This window comes from Corythoichthys intestinalis, chromosome 8, assembly GCF_030265065.1.
Source record: "Corythoichthys intestinalis isolate RoL2023-P3 chromosome 8, ASM3026506v1, whole genome shotgun sequence".
NCBI classification, from domain to species: domain Eukaryota; kingdom Metazoa; phylum Chordata; class Actinopteri; order Syngnathiformes; family Syngnathidae; genus Corythoichthys; species Corythoichthys intestinalis.
In genome coordinates, this window is record NC_080402.1 from 22,017,045 (window position 1) to 22,038,131 (window position 21,087).

Genomic DNA, 21,087 nt, shown 5'->3' on the forward strand with positions numbered 1-21,087 from the left:
GCATTGTTTGTCTTTGTTGTATAATAAGCGAGTCAGTCGGTGGGCGTCGCTTCTTGAGGGTGGAGCTCAGATCATTAGTTTTTTAAGGCCTACACGTCTTCTTATTTATTTCTACATACTAGTTGTTAGTGACCTAAGTCTTGCGGGTGTATGCTGTACTTCTAATATGTAAACGATGGCCAAAAGTTATTCATTATGTGGTGATAGTTCTCATGAACAACTACAGTCAAACTATAGTGCGTTAAAAAACAAGGGGAACTACAAAAAAAAAAATCTTCAGAAAATGAGTGTTGGAAAGAAGTTACAAAAATCTCTGAGTAACGTGTAGTGATATAATGTCCGCATTATGTTAGGAAATTTTGTGATTTGGCTGTGTGAAATACAAATACTCACACTCCCGAACAGTCAGTGGCGTTAATGCGCTAAGGAACCAAATACAAACGAAGAAGAACGGAATCAGGAAACACCGTTGCATTAATAGACCCGGTGAAATAGCGACCGCCGTTATTGATTATCAACATTAAACCGCTATTATCCGATAAAGATGTCTAAAAGACATCGTTTGGATTTGGGTGATGACTACTCCAGTAAGAAAAGGTCTGAAGGGTAGGTGGGGCGCTCGCCGAACGTGTCCGATGGAAACACTTAAGTCGCTCGCGGAATGATGCTAGTTGGCCAAAAGCCTACATTGTGGTTTAATGGGGATCGAGACAATATAGCTAATCTCAGTGATTTACGTCTTCGTTGTTGATTCTGCTGCATGCCGGGCAGATCATTTTTAATGCCCAAAAGTCTATTTGTTGAACCTGTTTTGGTCATTTTGCATTAGCGCCCTTTAAGATTTGGATGCACGTGTATGACGTTAGCTGAATGCTAGCAGCTGTACTTCTTAAGCTAACTAGCTAAATCGCTAACACGAGCGACAAATCAGCGTTGTATGTAGTTTTTAATTTTCCGATAATGTACGCATTGTTGCTTTTTTAAATACGTCTAAGTTTAAAGCGTTAATTGGTGAATTTCATTCTTTGCATATGTTCACGTAGTGCGTAAAACATCCAATACTGTATATACAGTACATTTGAACCTACACCGGCTGTGTATGGATTTTCCTCCTGTTGGATAAAATTAATACACTTCCGTTTATTCACTCGTCTGCTTCCATGACGGCGATAGCCGTCCATTCCATAGTTACGGTGGCTGTTTCCAGAGTTTATAAAGTAGCAGCCTAGTTCAAATGGATAAAACGTCTATCGCTGCCAATGGAACAGAAACTTTACCATCCACTGACAGCCTTCACAATACAAATAGGTTGGACGTCCGTGGTTGTCAATGCCAGCCAATTAGTATCGACAAAATTCTCACCTCTTTGCCTCCATCACCGTCGTAATTGATTTGAACTCGACTCTGGTTTATTTATAGTGGTTTCACAACAACTGAACTGAAAGAGGCAAGATGTGTTCTAAGTGCAGACTTTGTGCATTAATTTTGGAAGCCAAAAAAGGTGAACAATGTAGCAATTGCAACAGTTTAAACTAGAGATGCACGATAATATCGGTCACCGATAATTATCGGCCGATAATGGCAATTTTGACGTCACACAGATAATCCAGATAAAACCAAATTCAACCGATAATGCAATCCGATAATTATATACTTGATTTAGCCTCCAAATGTGCGCAATCAACAGTTTTGTCCAATTCTGTTAGTTTTAAGTAGATGTTTTTGCAGTGTAGTAATGTGATATATGTTAGGGATGGCTTAGTTTTAAGGCATTTTTGTGCAACTTGGGTGTTTACTCTCCAAGTAATTGTTGCCAAAAGTTTACCATTACACAATGTCATTGCCATTGTTTAAATGTTGGAATTTACTACTTGTTCACATTTGATGTGGAAAAAAAATGACACTAAGTTACATTTTTGCACAGTAAAATTTGATCTTTGTATACTTTAAAATTTTAAATACATATTTTAATAGAATTATCGGCGTGACATTATCGGTTATCGGGTGGAAGGGGCAGGAAATTATGGGTTATTGATATCGGTTGAAAAATGTATTATCGTGCATCACTAGTTTAAACTTATGTCTCCTACCTTTAAAGGGAACAGTGATGGTAAAATAGAATAATCTTAAATAGTACCATAGCACTTGTTAGAAGAATTTTTTGTTGTAAATTGCTGCTTGAATTTTGGAACGTATAGAGAGAGCAACCATGCTTTATTGATGAGGTGCAAAGCTTTGTGCCATTAGCGGTACCTTTTCTTCTCTCTTATCTTCCTTCATATCTCATTTGCACAAGGTGATCTTTGTCTCTACCGGTTCATAGGAATTTGCACTGGAAATGCGAAAGCTTTTTGAAATGTTGTTTGGAAAACTACATGTTATTGAGGCACGGCAGTGGTTTACGTATTGTGGTGAAAAATCTGCATTGGTAGTCCCAGGGCTCTCAACAGACTTGCAGGGGCCTGGGGATGAGAAACCATTATAGCCCCCACCCCCTCCCGTCCTACCCCGGCAACCGGCTTGCCACGACAACATACACAGTACTTTTATTGCTTTGCAAGCAATGACAGTGTAAATTTTCAAATTATTTAGTTTGAGATGGACAGTTAAATGTAACAGACCATAATGTGATGTGACACAATATAAACAATTTCCATCTATTGTCCCATTTAGGCTACAATACAATACAACTGAGAGTGCTATGCCTGCCTGCTAAGCAACAAAACGGTATAACTAAACATCCTGCCCCCTCCACATCCCTGGGGTTATCAAGCCTTCAAACAGTAATGCGCCTAGATTTTTTGACAGTAAAGTCATTTATAAAATCAGTGAAATCCAGTTTTTGGGCAAGCTCACGCTCAGTGGACAGCATGGCTAGGTTGTTAAGCCTGCCCTGGGATATGGTGGAGCGTAGATAGTTTTTTATTTTTATTATTGTTTCATTATGTTTCTTTTTACAAAAGGCTTGCTCTCCTCCAGCTACAGTCACTGGCAAAGCCTCGCGCACCTGCACCCCACAGACCAACATATATCACTGATCTCCCATCACCATCTTTCTCCTCGGCTCAACGCGAGCACTGCAGCATGTCTTGTCATACCGCAGCTCAATAGGCTACAAGCGGCCGGTGACGGACTCTAATCGGACTGCGGTCACGGTGATCGCGACTGGAAATGTTCAGTGTTGGCGGCTGTTGGTCACGTACCAACATCACCGTCCACAGCCAGCTCTAGGCCTAATTCTCTGGCTTCTTGTCCCCCTTTTAAAATCTTCGTCATTTTTTCCCATTCACCCCTATGATCTTCATATCTTTTCTTTTCTGCGCACCTGATTTATGACGACGCACCATATTTAGAGTTAGCAACAATCAATGACAAATTTTAATTTTCCGCTTCAGGGCAAGTATGTAGTGTAGCCTTGAGTGCGCAAGAGCGGGGTCAAACCATTCTCTGCTAAGGCAGAGGGTTGTGGAAAAAAAAGCACAAAAAAAAAAAATGTATTTGAAATATTTATTATTTTGAAGTTATTAGGTATACATCGAGTAGAACATAATATTTAATCAGACAATGATTTAAATAAAAAAGTAATATGTGAATTCAAAGTAAAATAAATTAAGGGTCATTCAGGGGCCCTAATAGACAGGTGGCCCAGGACAACATACCCGGTTGCCCCCCCCCCCCCCCCCCCCCCCGTTTTGGGGCGTGGGTAGTCCTAAATTCACTAAGGCAGTCTTTTTAAGAGTTTTTTTATTTTATTTTTTTTAAATAATGCTCCAAAAACGGATTTAGCCAAATCTGTTTTTCCTTTCTCTGTGAAAGGTTTGTTTTTATTTTTAGATTAATGATGGTTTGCTTAACTAATAGTGACAGCTCGGTGAGTTACATTTTGAGACTTGACAGCAAAGACTTACAAATGGCAGAGTCATGTTAAACTCAAAATTTGGTCAGTTTTATATTTCACAAGTCAATGTTATTGGTCAGTCTCTGTGTGAATATTTTTAAACAAGTAGGTTAATTTTTTTTTTTTTTTTCTTTTTGAAAAATGATGGCTTGGGAGATGTGAGGTTCTGCTTGACACCATTGAAATGCAAACAGCACACTTAAATGGACAGTACTGGTCTAGACCTTTTAACTGGTCCTTGAAAGTGGGATAATGAGAAAATAATATCTTGAGTAGCTAATTCTTCATATAAAAAGTGGGAGGCACAAATACACACTGTAATTCCTTTAACCCAGGGGTGTCCAAACTTTTTGCAAAAGGGGCCAGATTTGGTGTGGTAAAAATATGGGGGGCTGACCTTGGCTGACGTCCTTCACATAGAACAATATATTTAAGCAAATTTTAGCAAGCCATTCTGCATTTGCTTTATTATTTTTTTCTAATTGATAATGTCAACAATCTCGCAACTAGCCTTTGTGGCGTTCGATTTAGACTCTCGGGCTCTTGCGAAATACTGCTGCTGTGAAATTAAAATACCTTCAAGTTGCTTCAATTACTCGCTGCATATCTTCCCTGTAATCTTATTGTACATGTCAGCGTGTCTTGTATGGTAATATCGCCTCACACTGAACTCTTTAAAAACAGCGACTGTCTCTTTGCAAATGAGGCAAACAAAGTTGTTACGTATTTTAGTGAAGAAATAGTCCAATTTCCAACTATCCTTTTTTTTTTTTTTTTTTTTGTTCATTCCCCTCCATTTTAGAAAATTGGAAGTAAAGGATCCCACCGGGTAATATTGCTTAGAGTGCTGCTGCCTTTTAGTGGGTAAATGAGGAGCAGCATTTAGTGTGTAAGCTACTTCATATACTGATAGCAGTTACCAATTTATTTAGTCTGTGTGTGGGCCAGACGTTATTGATTTTATGACAGAGGCTGGGGGCCGGATGAAATTCGACCACGGGCCGCATTTGGCCCCCGGGCCGGACTTTGGACATGTCTGCTTTAACCCAAAAATATTTTCTGTACATACAGTATGTTTCCGCTTCTGCTAGAGTAATAACATCTGACAAAATTTGCAATATATATATAATATACAAATATGATCCTAACAAAGCAATTTGGAAACATTTATGTCAAAACCTTTTATTCGTTTAAAAAAAAAAATTTTTTTAAACTATCAATATTGTGTCCGAATTACTAGCTTTAAAACCACTAAAAATACTGTATACTTGAAAATGTAATGAAAACAGAAAACAGCCCTATTTCCAACTGTATTGTACTGTATATTGGAATACCAAAAAGAATGTGAATTATACAACGTTGCCTTTTTTTGCCATTGACAGGCGTGACAGAGACTCTGATCGAGATCGCGGGGATCATTCCAGGGATAGAGACAGAGACCGTGATCGTGACCGCGACAGGGACCGTGACCGTGAGAGAGACCTGAAATCTTCAAGTGCGCCATCTAAAAGCACACCAGCCATTATCCCCATGCCTCAGCTGAAACAGATGGCCATGCAGCAGCAGATCAATCCATTCACCAACTTGCCGCACACGCCTCGTTATTATGAGATCCTGAAGAAAAGGTTACAGCTTCCTGTGTGGGAATACAAGGAAAATTTTAGCGACATCATCACACGCCATCAGAGCTTTGTCCTTGTGGGTGAGACTGGCTCTGGGAAGACAACACAGGTGAGGGAATACATGGATCAAAATGGGAGTTAGCAATTTTGTTTTTTAATGTATGCATGTTTTTTTTTTTTTGCTTTTCTCTGTAGATCCCACAGTGGTGCGTTGATATGGTGAGGAGCATCCCTGGTCCAAAAAGGGCGGTGGCCTGCACTCAGCCAAGGAGAGTGGCAGCCATGAGCGTTGCCCAGAGAGTGGCAGACGAAATGGATGTCATGCTCGGACAGGAAGTGGGCTACTCCATCCGATTTGAAGACTGTAGTTCGGCTAAAACAATACTGAAGTAAGTAGCTAGCACCACTGGGTTAATATGGCCAGTACACATTCTCACCTGTCATGCCACCATCTCCTGTTCCTTTAGGTACATGACAGACGGTATGTTGGTAAGAGAGGCGATGAATGACCCTCTTCTGGAGCGATACGGAGTTATTATTCTGGACGAAGCCCACGAGCGAACGCTGGCTACAGATATTCTAATGGGAGTGCTGAAGGAGGTGGTGCGTCAACGAGCAGATCTGAAGGTATATACACACAAATTGGAACTTGGGCGGCAGCGATCTCCCAAGTTGTACATTGTAGAGATACAGTGGGGCAAATACCGTAATTTCCCGAATACAACGCGCACTTTTTTTCCCCAAAATCAACTGGTAAACTCATGGTGCGCATTATAAACGGGTACATGGATGGAGACAGAAATATATATGCATTACATATATATATATATAAACCGATTTTTTTTCATTGACACGGCCACGTTGTGTTGAAGAAACGTATGCGGCCACCCGTTGCCGACCATTACGGTACGTGACGTCACCGTTTTGTTTCGGGAATACTTCACTCTAATCGGCCGAATGATTTCGTCTGTGTTAAATTCTGTTTTTTTCACTCTTCATAAAGCACAGAATTTAGTTTCTTGAACTCATTTGAGTCGACGTTTATTGCAGCTCCGCAATTCGGACCATGACAAATGTAAGGAGACACACTTCCTGTGTCCGTCAACTATATCGGTCCCTCGGGAAACTCAAACCCAAATAACAATAGTTCTTTTTGTTACTGTCGTGCTGACAGCTATGAGCTCTCGCGGATTTCCGATTTACGTTCTCACTTTCATTTTACCGTATCAGTCCATGGAAGAAACATTTATTCATCATGAGGAAACGAGCAAGTTATACAGCAGCCTTTATAAGAAAAGTCACATCTGTTTTGTTTTCTCCTAGATTCTGGTAAGTTGGAGAAGTTGTCAAATCATATTATTACCGTAAATATTGTCAGTTCACGTTAATGTTTTGAACTACCAATGTGCTATGCTTGTGCTGTGTTTCACCAGTCAGTAAAATGACATCTCTGTATCTGTACACAAGCTCTGTTTTCTTGTATTCTTCTATTTATTGGTGCTAAAATTAGGGTGCGCGTTATAAACGGGTACAATAATTTTCCCTAGATTTTACAAGTAAATTTGGGGTGCGCATTATACACGGGTGCGCCTTATATTCGGGAAATTACGGTAAGTATTTAGTCAACCACCAATTGTGCAAGTTCTCCTAGTTGAAAAGATTAGAGAGGTCTGTAATTGTCAACATGGGTGAACCTCAACCATGAGAGACAGAATGTGGAAAAAAAAACAGAAAATCACTGTTTGATTTTTAAAGAATTTATTTCCAAATTAGAGGGGAAAATAAGTATTTGGTCACCTACAAACAAGCAAGATTTCTGGCTGTCAAAGAGGTCTAACTTCTTCTAATGAGGCTCCACTCGTTACCTGTATTATTGGCACCTGCTTTAACTTATTATCGGTATAAAAGACACCTGTCCACAACTTCAGTCAGTCACACTCCAAACTTCACTATGGCCAAGACAAAAGAGCTGTCGAAGGACACAAACTTGTAGACCTGCACCAGGCTGGGAAGACTGAATCTGCAATAGGTAAAATGCTTGGTGTAAAGAAATCAACTGTGGGAGCAATTATTAGAAAATGGAAGACATACAAGACCACTGATAATGTCCCTCGATCTGGGGCTCCATGCAAGATCTCACCCCGTGGCATCAAAATGATAACAAGAACGGTGAGCAAAAATCCCAGAAACTCTGTCCTCAGTTATTGCCAACCAAGTGTACATAACAAAGTATTGAGATGAAGTTTTGGTATTGACCAAATACTTATTTTCCACCATGATTTGCAAATAAATTCTTTAAAAAACAAACAATGTGATTTTCTTTTCTTTTTTTTCCACATTCTGTCTCATGGTTGAGGGTTACCCATGTTGACAATTACATGCCTCTCTAATATTTTTAAGTGGGAGAACTTGCACAATTAGTGACTGACTAAATACTTATTTGCCCCACTGTAAAATAGTATGGAAATTTTATATTGGCATACTGTGGTGACCAAAACTATAGTGGGCACCACTGGTGTTGTAAGAATATTACAAAAATGTAGCAAAAACATGCATCACAGTTCACCATGCGACAAGTTATATTTATGATTCTAAAATCACAAGAGCTGTGCATTTTTGTGTTTCCCTTTCTTAACAGGTGATAGTTATGAGCGCCACGCTGGATGCAGGGAAATTCCAGGTGTATTTCGACAGTTGCCCCCTGCTGACGATTCCCGGTCGCACACACCCGGTAGAGATCTTCTACACACCTGAGCCGGAGCGAGATTACCTCGAGGCCGCCATTCGCACTGTAATCCAAATTCACATGTGTGAAGAGGATGAGGGGGATTGTCTTCTTTTTCTCACTGGTCAAGAGGTGAGAGTCTGCTTGACAGTTAACTTTCATAAATGCTGTAAAACCAAAACCTCCAACATTCACGCTGGTCAATTTCCAAGATATTGCGATATGAAATCAATGTTTCTCAAAAGAAATAATGTAAACTTACATAAGTGGTTGCAGGCTTAAAAGAACACTATCATGACGTTTGTAACTTGACTATACTGACACTGTTTTAGGTCACATTAAAACATTCTTGATAAATACTGAGAAATTAACTGCTGTACAGTGTACTAACAAAACATGCCATTCCGATTAATGGATAGATCAGAATGAAATTGGTTGTTAAACTGTAGGGATGGCTATGCATTATCACCGTAGCCAGATTTTTTATTTTTATGTCTCAGGAGTGACTAGCGTAATTTTCAGATTATAAACCGCTACTTTTTTACTTCATTTTGAATCTTGCGGTTTATAGTCCAGTGCAACTTATTTGATGATTCATTTAGATTAACAGGTAACACTCTGGCAGCGGCATTATAAGACTGTCATAATTATGACATGACACTATCATGGGCATTACTGAATGCTTATGACAGCTTTCATTAAGAGTCATATGGCAAATTATGTCCCCAACACCATTTATGTCCAGCTCGGATCTTTTGCATCCATTCAAAAGTGAGATAATTTGCCGAATGACACTAAATGACGTCTGTTATAAGCATTCATTAATGCTCATGAAAGTGTCGTGTTATAATTGTCTAATGACAGTGTTTTGCGCCACTGTAAAATGAAGTATTACCAAAGACCGTAATTAGCAATTGATTAAACAACTGGAACAGTAAGAGAAGAAATAATAAGCAGAGAACATGAATTTTGTTATTTACAACTGTAGCGCTGCAATGCATGCTAAGAGGTATGTTGGACAACAACAATGTTGACAGCAGGTGGCACCAGAGGTTGACTGTCTCCCCCAAGGGAGCAATAATGGCCAATTGAAGCTTCTTGAAGCAATGAAGCTATGCAGCCAATTGGTCAAAGCTTCATGGTGGTTCATTTTGTCTTGACAGTCGTATGATGCTTATCTATGAACAAATGTCGTTTTGGTGACAAATTTGGTGGGTGGCGGCTTATAGTCAGGTGCGCCTTTTACTGCGAAAATTACGGTAATTAGATCAATTAATTGCGGACTTAAAATTGCTATTCTTATTTGTGGACCGATCACAATGAAAATTGATCAACAATGATTTATACGCATCGATCCGGGGAGCCCAATTTTTAGTTTTTTGTCTCAGAGCTGATTAATTACATTAATCGCTGACTTATTGTCATCTTGGAGTTATCCAGCAGAGGGCATGTGTGCTCTCTCTTTGTGCTTTCCAATGTCTCTGGGCTGAGATGTTTAGGGAACGGGCCAATGCGAGAGACCCAATATGTGACAAGAAAAACCACTCATGCACAGCACCTAATACATAATATAACCTATTCAGTTAATAATTGGGCTATAGCTGATTTTGACTGTCTGTTTCTCTCCCACAAATTAGCCGCATAACATTTCAATTTATTTTCAAACCATGTAATCATTCGCTGCCAACCTCTCACAGTCAAAATGAAATGGACATTTCACATCGTCAATGGTAGCCAATGAGTTAATGAGCATGTGTTTTACAAATCACCCTGCTGTTTTCCGAATCTTTATGACCCTTAAAGATTTTTTTTTTTTTTTCATATGTAGGAAATTGATGAAGCATGTAAACGAATCAAGCGGGAGGTCGATGACCTTGGCCCTGAAGTCGGAGACATCAAAATCATTCCACTGTATTCCACGTTGCCACCACAGCAGCAGCAAAGGATCTTTGAGCCACCACCCCCACGGAAACCCAATGGTGCTATAGGGAGAAAGGTATATTTAATTTGTAGTTGTGCACTTATTCAACTCACAACTTGACTGTGAAGTGATTTTACAAAAGTAATAGACAGTGTTAATGACTTAGTTATTTGGTCACTAAATTCATGTTCGCAACCATATTCCGCATTATTTTTGTTTTTTAGGTCGTGGTGTCAACAAATATTGCTGAGACCTCTCTAACAATTGACGGTGTGGTGTTTGTCATCGATCCTGGTTTTGCCAAACAGAAGGTGAGCAGTGGCAGCAGCATTCCCTATTGGGCATCCTAAAATTGTGACAGGCAAAACTCACTTGAATCACAGAAGTTTTGTGCATAATGTGACAAATTTGTGTACAGGTGTACAATCCTCGCATCAGAGTAGAGTCGCTCTTGGTCACCGCCATCAGTAAAGCCTCAGCCCAGCAAAGAGCAGGACGAGCCGGCAGAACCCGTCCAGGGAAATGTTTTCGCCTTTACACAGAAAAAGCCTACAAAACAGAGATGCAGGTGACAAGTCAAAATCAAATGATCTTCCTTTTTATTAAATTGGCCAAGAGTTATACTCACCATGCTTTACGTTTCAGGATAACACGTATCCAGAAATCCTGCGTTCCAACTTGGGGTCTGTGGTGCTGCAACTGAAAAAGTTGGGCATCGACGACCTTGTACACTTTGACTTCATGGATCCACCAGGTAAGCACATAGATGATAGCGTGTAATGCATAGACTTCACTATCTGTTGACGGGAGTGGGGGCTCGGGCCCGATCCGTTGGTGGCACATTTTCAAAAACTTAAAATTCAAATATTTTCAAAACCAAAAGCCGCTAGCGACCTAAAACCAATACAGGCACCCCCCTTAGGCATATATGAATCTCCATGAGAAGCGACATAAAAAAAAAAAATCAAGTACAACAAAACTTAATATGGCTATAAAATTTTATGCTAGATGCACAAAAATCACCAAATGCAGAGATAATCATCTATATTTTCAGGATCTATAGCAATTAGGGCTGTCAAATGATTAACATTTTTAATCGAGTTAACGACAGCTTAAAAATTCATCGTAATTAATCGCAATTCAAACCATCTATAAAATATGCCATATTTTCTGTAAATTATTGTTGGAATGGAAAGATAAATCACAAGATGGATATATACATTCAACATACGGTACATAAGTACTGTATTTCTTTATTATAACAATAAATCAACAAGATGGCATTAACATTATTAACATTCTGTTAAAGCGATCCATGGATAGAAAGACTTGTAGTTCTTAAAAGATAAATGTTAGTACAAGTTAGAGAATTTTTATATTAAAACTAGGGCTGTCAAACGATTAAAAATTTTAATCGAGTTAATTACAGCTTAAAAATTAATTAATCGTAATTAATCGCAATTAATCGCAATTCAAACCATCTATAAAATATGCCATATTTTTCTGTAAATTATATATATATACTGTAAAATGTTGGAATGGAAAGATAAGACACAAGATGGGTATATAAATTCAACATACGGTACATAAGGACTGTAGTGGGCATTTCACTCTACTGTCATTTAAATCTGTCTATGCTGTCCTCACTCCAAAGCGTCTACTTTTTCCAAAGCTAGACAGCTAGTGAACGACGCCTTAATAATCAGACTTCTTCCTTTTTCATCTGATTTATTAATAAAATGGCCTCAAAACATTGTCCTCTCTAGACCGTAGTAAAACTACAAAAAAAAGTACACAAGCATTGCATTAGCAACAACGTTAGCTTAGCACGCTATACAGGTTCACTAAACATAAACAAAAAGCGTCTCATACAAAAAATAGAACATTTCGCTTACTAACATAATATGTACATTTTTTACAACAACCATACTTACGGACAAATCTTGTCCAAGGATCATATAAACACAACATTACAACGTAGGCGTCAGCCCGAGACGTCATGCAGCCATATTGAACTGGCAAGAAGGCAATAAACCATGTCGCAAAGCGACCACAAGAGTTCGCTGATACACAGCACAAAAAACCTTGCTGTAAAACATACCAAAAGGCAGAATACTGTCTGAGCGGGACATGTGCGTTAATTGCGTCAAATATTTTAACGTGATTAATTAAAAAAATTAATTACCGCGCGTTAACGCGATAATTTTGACAGCCCTAATTAAAACCCCTCTTAATGTTTTCGTTTTAATAAAATTTGTAAAATATTCAATCAAAAAATAAACTAGTAGCCTACCATTGTTGATGTCAATAATTACACAATGCTCATGGGTGCTTAAGCCCATAAAATCAGTCGCACCCAAGCGCCAGCAGCGGGCCATAAAACTCCAAAAAATACAAGTAACAAGTGGACATTGCACTGTGCTGTCATTTTAATCTTTTTGAGCGGGGCATGTGCGTTAATTGCGTCAAATATTTTAACGTGATTAATTTTAAAAATTAATTACCGCCCGTTAACGTGATAATTTTGACAGCCCTAATAGCAATATTTATTAGGCCTGAACGATATTGGAAAAAACTATTGCTGCGATTTTTTGGGGGGTTGCAATATATTGCGATATTATAATGCGATATTTAAATATTATATATATATTTATATACACATTAGAGCAGGGCGGTAAACCGAAAATTTACCGTCACCGAAATTCTTAACGATGACCGACGTAATTTTGACCATGTCGGTAAATTCGGTAAATTAATAAAACAAGAAAATATAGTCTTTTCATCCCGCTTTGATTCTGTGTTGTCCGTCTATGTTCATTCCCCTTTAAGAAACCGTCAATGGGCTTACGTAGGGAGTCACGTGATCATCAAGGAGCCAATCAAACAAAAGCCCAGTAAGCTAACGCTAGCAGCTAACGCTACAAGCAAAACGTGATGGAGTGTGGCTTAAGGGAGGTTCACCAAACTTTTAACCGACATTTAGTAGACTCTTGGTGGCATCCAGACGGGCTTTCACCCGCTGTCCTCCCTGCTGTTCTCACAATTTCCGGAGATGGTGCTTTCAGTGCTTTCTACTGGTAGCCAGGCTAACGCTAGCTAGCGGCTAACGCTACAAATGAACGTGATGTAGTCGGATAGCGGCTCTAACTTGTCGAAACGGCTGAACTTAATGAGTGGATTGGGCACGGACTGCATCTAGCAATTACTATGTGGCATTATTTTGTATCTGTCTGTGTGTGATTCCTCTGATAGCTTTTGTGATGGTAAAGCATTCAGCTTAAAGTACAATCCAACGGCGAAACTTATAATGACCGAGAAATGGCACCAGCTATTTTTCTGTATGTGCTTATTTCTGTGTCATTATTGCTATCATAAAATCTTAAGCGTTTCATTTGAAGAAGATCAATATAGCTTTAATGTGTGTGTGTCTCTCTCTGTTTGTTTGGGGTTTCATTTGTGCGTGCATTTATTAAAAAATGCACTGGGGGGACCCTGAAACCATAATGTAAACACTTGTATTTAATAATTATGTCACAGCAGCCATTAACAAGTTGTCTTTTTGAAGTGTACTGTTCAAGCTGCAAGTCATTTGTGTTACAATGACATGTTTGCACAGGCATATTGATTTTGATAATGTACATTGTTCAAGTCATACACGCTGTTATAAATGTTCATACTTGAATTCTTATTGCTTACATTACATTTTTATAAACTTAATGTTTAGACTGCATGTACAATTGTTAAATACAGTATATGAAATTGAATGCTGGTAAATAAATCAACAAGAAACAGTTAATCTGTATTTCATGCATTGATTCAGATTTTCAAATTATATAACAGTACGCTTGGGCGAATTTATCGTCATTTATCGTTATCGAGATAAATCTGCTCAATTTATCGTGATACATGTTTAAGGCCATATCGCCCAGCCCTAATACACATATATATTTTTTATTACAGACAAATATATATATACTGTATATATATTTTGCATTGGAAAAAGATACATATTATACATATATTAGACATGTTTTTTTCAAAATTTTCCCCCTAAAATATGCTTTTAAAAAATGTATATGGCGAACTTTAAAAAATGATTCACCCGCATATTTTAAATTTTTAAACAAATTACGTCACAATGAAAAATATGGCGTCTGTAAAAAAGTCACGGATATCTACCTCATAACTTTCGCTAAATTGTATTTTTTTTGTTACTGTCGCATTTTCCCTGCTATGTTAGATGATAAATAACTTTATCCGAAAAAAGAAAAATTGGGGGGAAAAAAACATTTAAAAGGGTAAATATATGAAAAAAAAAATCTCGACTACTCCTTGATGTCTGCGATTTCTGCATTGTGACCCCTGTTATAGTACCATGTTTCACCTAGGGCTGGGCGATATGGCCTTAAACATGTATCACGATAAATTGAGCAGATTTATCTCGATAACGATAAATGACGATAAATTCGCCCAAGCGGACTGTTATATAATTTGAAAATCTGAATCAATGCATGAAATACAGATTAACTATTTCTTGTTGATTTATTTACCAGCATTCAACTTGATATACTGTATTTAACAATTGTACATGCAGTCTAAACATTAAGTTTATAAAAATGTATTGTAAGCAATAAGAATTCAAGTATGAACATTTATAACAGCGTGTATGACTTGAACAATGTACATTGTCAAAATCAATATGCCTGTGCAAACATGTAATTGTAACACAAATGACTTGCAGCTTGAACAGTACACTTCAAAAAGACAACTTATTGTTAATGGCTGCTGTGACATAATTATTAAATACAAGTGTTTACTTTATGGTTTAAGGGTTTTTTCCCCCCCAGTGCATTTTTTAATAAATGCACGCACAATAAAAATAGCTGGGGCCATTTCTCGGTCATTATAAGTTTTGCCGTTGGATTGTACTTTATGCTGAATGCTTTACCATCACAAAAGCTATCAGAGGAATCACACACAGACAGATACAAAATAACGCCACATAGTAATTGCTAGATGCAGTCCGTGCCCAATCCACTCATTAAGTTCAGCCGTTTCGACAAGGTTAGAGCCGCTATCCGACTCCATAACGTTCATTTGTAGCGTTAGCCGCTAGCTAGCGTTAGCCTGGCTACCAATAGAAAGCACTGAAAGCACCATCTCCGGAAATCGTGAGAACAAAGGAGGACAGCGGGTGAAAGCCCGTCTGGATGCCACCAAGAGTCTACTAAATGTCGGTTGAAAGTTTGGTGAACCTCCCTTAAGCCACACTCCATCACGTTTTGCTTGTAGCGTTAGCTGCTAGCGTTATCTTACCGGGCTTTTGTTTGATTGGCTTCCTGGTGATCACGTGACTCCCTACGTAAGCACATTCACTGCTTTCTTAAAGGGGAATGAACATAGACGAACAACACAGAATCAAAGCGGGATGAAAAGACTATATGTTCTTGTTTTATTAATTTACCGAATTTACCGACATGGTCAAAATTACGTCGGTCATCGTTAAGAATTTCGGTGACGGTAAATTTTCGGTTTACCGCCCTGCTCTAGTTTCACCCATAAGATAAAATAAAATAATCCAGCTGCGGCCAGTCACAGCTGTGTCTTGACACTCAGTGATACATGCGACATGGAGTTTTTGGATCGAAACAAGGTAAGTACGCGATAATATCTCATTAAAGTCATGGTGTCTGTAATTCTGCTCTCGCATGCTCTCACCTCCAGCTAGGGTTTTGCTGTTTAAAAAAAATTTCTTTTTTTTTTTTTTTTTTTTTTTTTTTTAAAAAGCCCTCCTGTTAAAAATTTTTCTTCCCCCAGAAAGTTGAGATTTTAAGCTTTCCAATCATGTACCACACGTGCAGATCACCGAATCATTTTTAAACAAGAATAATGTACTGTAGTAGAAAAATGCTTTGCTTTATTTAATGCTTCTGTTTATCTACCTTGGCTGCAGAATCACTTCTAGTGTTTATTTCCAGGACACAACACAACAGGTGTACAAAGCATACTCATTCGTCAGAACACCGGCTGTCACTAACGTTTCCACGCACACACATTCATTCCAGCGCACGCTTCCTTCATGCAACACGTGCTTAACAAGTTAAACGACGATTGAAAGATGCGGTGCGTTTGAAGTCCGCCTCTGTGGCAAGATCAAACACAACCATCGTTAACTTTAATAAGCAAGTGCGCAGAGGAACAAAGACTGAATGTAAAACAGTCTAGATTCTCGGTTAAAAGCAAAAAACGGGCAGTTATCATTCATTTTAAGTAAATATTTCAAGCCATAGTTACACAAATTTTATCCTTTTTTTTTTTTTTTTTTTTTTTTTTTCCCACAATGTTTCAAAGTGCATGCATGGTGCTATTTTATATTCTAATTACCTTGAATCATTGACCAAATCACTCTTGAGACACTCTGCCTGTGCGTATGCAGTAAAACCCTCGTCCTAGTTCCACCAAAATCTGGTGTTAGAAAGCAGCGTGTGTTTATCAGTGAAAGCCAAGTCAACGTTCTGCTTGGGTTGGCCTCCTACGGGACGGTGTCTGTGGGAGCTGTCTTGTCAACTGATGGTGGAATCTTTGTAATGCTAAAATTCACTATTGAAAACAAGTAAAAAATGAGATCTTTAGTTCGTTTTTACAGCTTATCAGTGGGACGTAAACAATTCAGTACTTATTTGAGTTGTCAGCCAATATTTTTCCCCTCTTCAACCTCGTTACAGCTCCCGAAACACTGATGAGAGCCCTGGAGCTGCTCAACTACTTGGCTGCGCTCAACGATGACGGCGACCTGACCGAGCTGGGCTCCATGATGGCAGAGTTCCCCCTCGACCCCCAGCTGGCCAAGATGGTCATCGCCAGCTGCGAGTTTAACTGCTCCAATGAGATCCTCTCCATTACCGCCATGTTGTCAGGTAATGCCCACCACTGGGCCCGCTCAAAATCCCTGATGAAGCCACGTGTATTCATTGGAATCATAAAGGTCCTGAGACTTGGGCCAAAGAAGACTATTAACGATAGCACAGTACAGAAATCATTTGTATTGTGCAGTTTTTGAGTTTTGGAGGCCATTCAGGGCATTGCATTGTGACTCTGAAGAGTAACATGCCTACATTTTGAAACATTGTCACTCGGTGGTCAAGTTTTGTGGGCCAGCCTTGATGGACTTCATGTGTTTTCTTTTAACTCATTGGCTGCCATTGACTGCATGAAATGTCCAATCCATTTTGACTGGGAGAGGCTAGCAGCGAATGATTGCAGTCACCCCTCCCAGTCAAAATGGATCGGACATCTAGCATTGTCAATGGTGAGCAATCACAGGCTGTCCAGCCAGCTTAAATGAATTAGACATCTGTCGTTGTCAATGGCAAACAAGTAAAAGAGTTAAGAGTAAAAAAACATTTCAGCTTTTATGTTAGCATAAAAACGTTTTTACCTCCTGCATATGTCTTTAGACCCTAGAAAATGGGGAGTATTCAGTGTAATACTACAATCTTTTATTAGGCCTTTGGTTTTACTTTACTCTAAGAATACTGTATTCTTAAAGAATTTCCAACTTTTAAGTATTTTCTTATATCTCCAGTATATAAAGGATAGTGATTGGCAAATGGGCCTTGTTACAAAAGCGAGAACACTCGCAATTGCACCCTGTGATAGTTTAGTCCCGTAGTTTTTGCTGACGTCAGCAAATGCCCAAGTTAGACATGGCAGCTGAGATGGCAAAAAGTTGCTTTAAAGTAGAAATTCAGCACGCATCAGTTTTTGCACGTTTTCAGCACTTAATCTTCACACATAATTCATGTATTTAGAAAAATATAATGAAAATGGATTTGCAGGATCTTTAGGTGAGGTCTAAATAGATTGATTCCATGATTAATAGTAATATTTCTGCAATACTGTATAGTCCAAATGTATTTCCAGTTGTCTAATACAGCTAAGGAAGGGGTTATCTAAAAAGCATAAGAAACCAAGTGTTTTTTTTTTTTTTTTTTCATTATTCAATATTTTAAAACATATTTTCATCCTCAATAATATTGTTTTGGATAAAATAATATATGGACATCTTGGACCTGTTAGAATTCAATCCCAACTAAAGTAGTTAACGTTTTAAATAAATTTCACCTGACAGCGTTTTAATCATCAGTTTTTGCATGTTTTCAGCACTTAATCTTCACACATTATTCATGTATTTAGAAAAATATAATGAAAATGGATTTGCAGGATCTTTAGGTGTGGTCTAAATAGATTGATGCCATGATTAATAGTAATATTTCTGCAATACTCTATAGTGTAAATGTATTTCCAGTTGTCTAATACAGCTAATGAAGGGGTCATCTAAAAAGCATAAGAAACCAAGGTTGTTGTTTTTTTTTTCGTTATTCAATATTTCAAAACATATTTTCTTCCCCAATAATATTGTTTTGGATAAGATAATAAAAGGAAATGGAAATCTTGGACCTGTTAGAATGAAATCCCAACTGAAGTAGTTCATGTTTTAAATAAATTTCACCCTACAGCGTTTTAAAGAATAGTATCAAATGGAAACTAAATCCGAGATGTCAAAACTTAATATTACAGATGAAGCTTCTCCCTTTATCAGTTAATTATACAAGGTGTTTGTTAAACAGAAAAAAAATGCTTGAGACTAATGTCTTGTATGTCTTTTTTATGATACCCATGATTTTTAGTTTTTGTAATCTCGCCACAAAGAATTCTTAAGACTCTGTTCCCGTTCATTTTGCATTTACTAAGAAAGCCCGGCAAGGCTTGGTAAATACATTATTTAGCAACAGTTACATTTTTGCGCTTACATATGTACGCTCTTAGGTGATTCCTGGCCTCTCCAAAATTACTACTTTCTATTATGTAAACTAAAATGTGGTAGAGCTACCGAACACTTGTTAAAGTATGTTTTTATATCATTGGCAGGCATTGACGGCGGCCCATTCCATTTAAAATTAGTTGTATATCTGTCGCTGTCAATGGCAGACAATGAAATATTTATTTTGATGAAATTTATAACAAAATGGGCAGGGAATATTAATGATTATTTTGCTTACTTGTGTGAATGTTTTACATATTTATCAGCAACTTTACTAGTAATTTGTAGTTGTGTTTCAGATGTGGTTTAATGAACTTCCCCCACCCCTTCTTCGATCTAAGACCGCAGCTTCCCTTACCCCACCCCCAACTGCCCTTCGATAGAGCTTGTGGTTGTGCCACTTCCCGCTGCCACTTCCCTAGCATCTTAGGCTGATCTGTTTTGTTTTTTGGATGTTTGACTCATCCCTATGGGCGGCTTTGTTGGGGCCCATACCAACCTTGTTTAGTCCCACAGTGTTTTGTGCGCCCCACGGAGGCTAAGAAGGCCGCAGACGAGTCCAAGATGAGGTTCGCTCACATCGACGGTGACCACTTGACTTTGCTCAACGTCTACCACGCTTTTAAGCAAAGTGAGTGTCGACATGTTCACTATAATAAACCCTGTTGTGAAAATTTCCAAGTAGCCTTCTACTCAAAATTGAAGCATTAAATAAACTACAAACTTTGATTTCAAAACAGATCACTCCTAACTTATAATTATGTTTTATTCTTATCATTACGCTCCAGACCATGAGGCAAACCAGTGGTGCTATGACAACTTTGTTAACTACCGCTCGCTGATGTCTGCTGACAACGTGCGGCAGCAGCTTTCCAGGATCATGGACCGTTTCAACCTGCCTCGTCGGAGCACAGAGTTTACCAGTCGGGACTACTACATCAACATTCGTAGGGCGCTCTGTACTGGCTTCTTCATGCAGGTCAGTACTGCTGATTGTGCATCATAATTGGATGATTGGTGTCAGACATGTTTGAGAAACTGTCAGAGCTGATGAGTTATGTGGTAGGATTCCAATGGAGCCTCACTTCACTATCATCTGCTCTCCAGTACCATAGCCATTACCACCATACCACCTTTCAACAGTAGTCAAAACAGTATTAAGTAATATTTTTGGGAGTGCACAATACTTATACCTGCTGGTCTTTCCTGCAGGTGGCTCATCTGGAGCGAACCGGTCATTACCTCACAGTTAAAGACAACCAAGTGGTCCAACTCCACCCATCCACAGTCTTGGACCACAAGCCGGAATGGGTGCTATACAACGAATTTGTCCTCACCACCAAAAACTACATTCGCACTTGCACAGACATCAAACCAGAGTGGTAAGTAAGAGTAAAGCAGTGGTTGACGTTGTGGAAGTATGAATCAAGTTTCTCATTCTGTTTCTTGTGTTGCAGGCTTGTGAAGATCGCTCCCCAGTACTACGAAATGAGTAACTTCCCACAATGTGAAGCTAAACGACAGCTTGAGCGAATCGTTGCCAAACTGGAGAGCAAAGAATATTCGCAGTACTAAACATTAACCAACAAGTGTCCTGGAAAATGACAGCATACCGTATAGTTTTAGACCTTTCTGTATCATTGTATCTTAAAACTGTTCGCTATTTAGTGTTTTCATTTTGGATTTTTTTTTATCATATATATTTTGTTAGCTTTCAGTTGATTCCGTTCTCATCAATGTCATGAATTCTTCAGCTGTCAAGTCAGAAGGAAGTATCAGTATAAGGAAGCGTTAGGCCGCTTTAAATATTTTCAAATGAGATATCGTCTTGTTTTCCTATAGGGAATTGTTGACTGCTGGCTTTGTTTCATTAATAAAGGAGATTTGACTTACTACCTTTGGAACTGCATTCTGAAATTGAAATGTAATGAGGCAAATACATTTGGTGTACCGGTATTACAAATGCACTTTAATTTGTGGCATTTTGAATTACCAAGAATATCAATCTCACATTGGCTTTAACCTAGTCCATAATTTGATCCCCAGAACCTGGTCCTGATAGTAAGCGAAGGACTCACAAAAAAGTGCTGCACTTCC

At 38.5% G+C, this 21,087-nt stretch overlaps 1 protein-coding gene across 2 annotated transcripts; it reads left to right on the top strand.

The window, feature by feature from the left end:
- Positions 1-431: 431 nt before the first annotated feature.
- Positions 432-20,883, top strand: dhx15 (DEAH (Asp-Glu-Ala-His) box helicase 15). 2 transcript variants are annotated; one of them, XM_057843021.1, is made up of 14 exons: positions 432-606; positions 5,281-5,629; positions 5,716-5,909; positions 5,988-6,147; positions 8,159-8,377; positions 10,074-10,241; positions 10,391-10,477; positions 10,585-10,734; positions 10,812-10,920; positions 16,892-17,083; positions 19,499-19,621; positions 19,779-19,969; positions 20,203-20,372; positions 20,448-20,883. In XM_057843021.1, exons 1-14 carry the CDS (start codon positions 545-547, stop codon positions 20,563-20,565), a joined length of 2,292 nt encoding a protein of 763 aa, XP_057699004.1. In that variant the 5' UTR covers positions 432-544; the 3' UTR covers positions 20,566-20,883. The 2 variants fall into 2 exon arrangements, with proteins under 2 accessions (XP_057699004.1, XP_057699005.1); XM_057843022.1 differs by having other exon boundaries at positions 433-597.
- Positions 20,884-21,087: the final 204 nt, after the last annotated feature.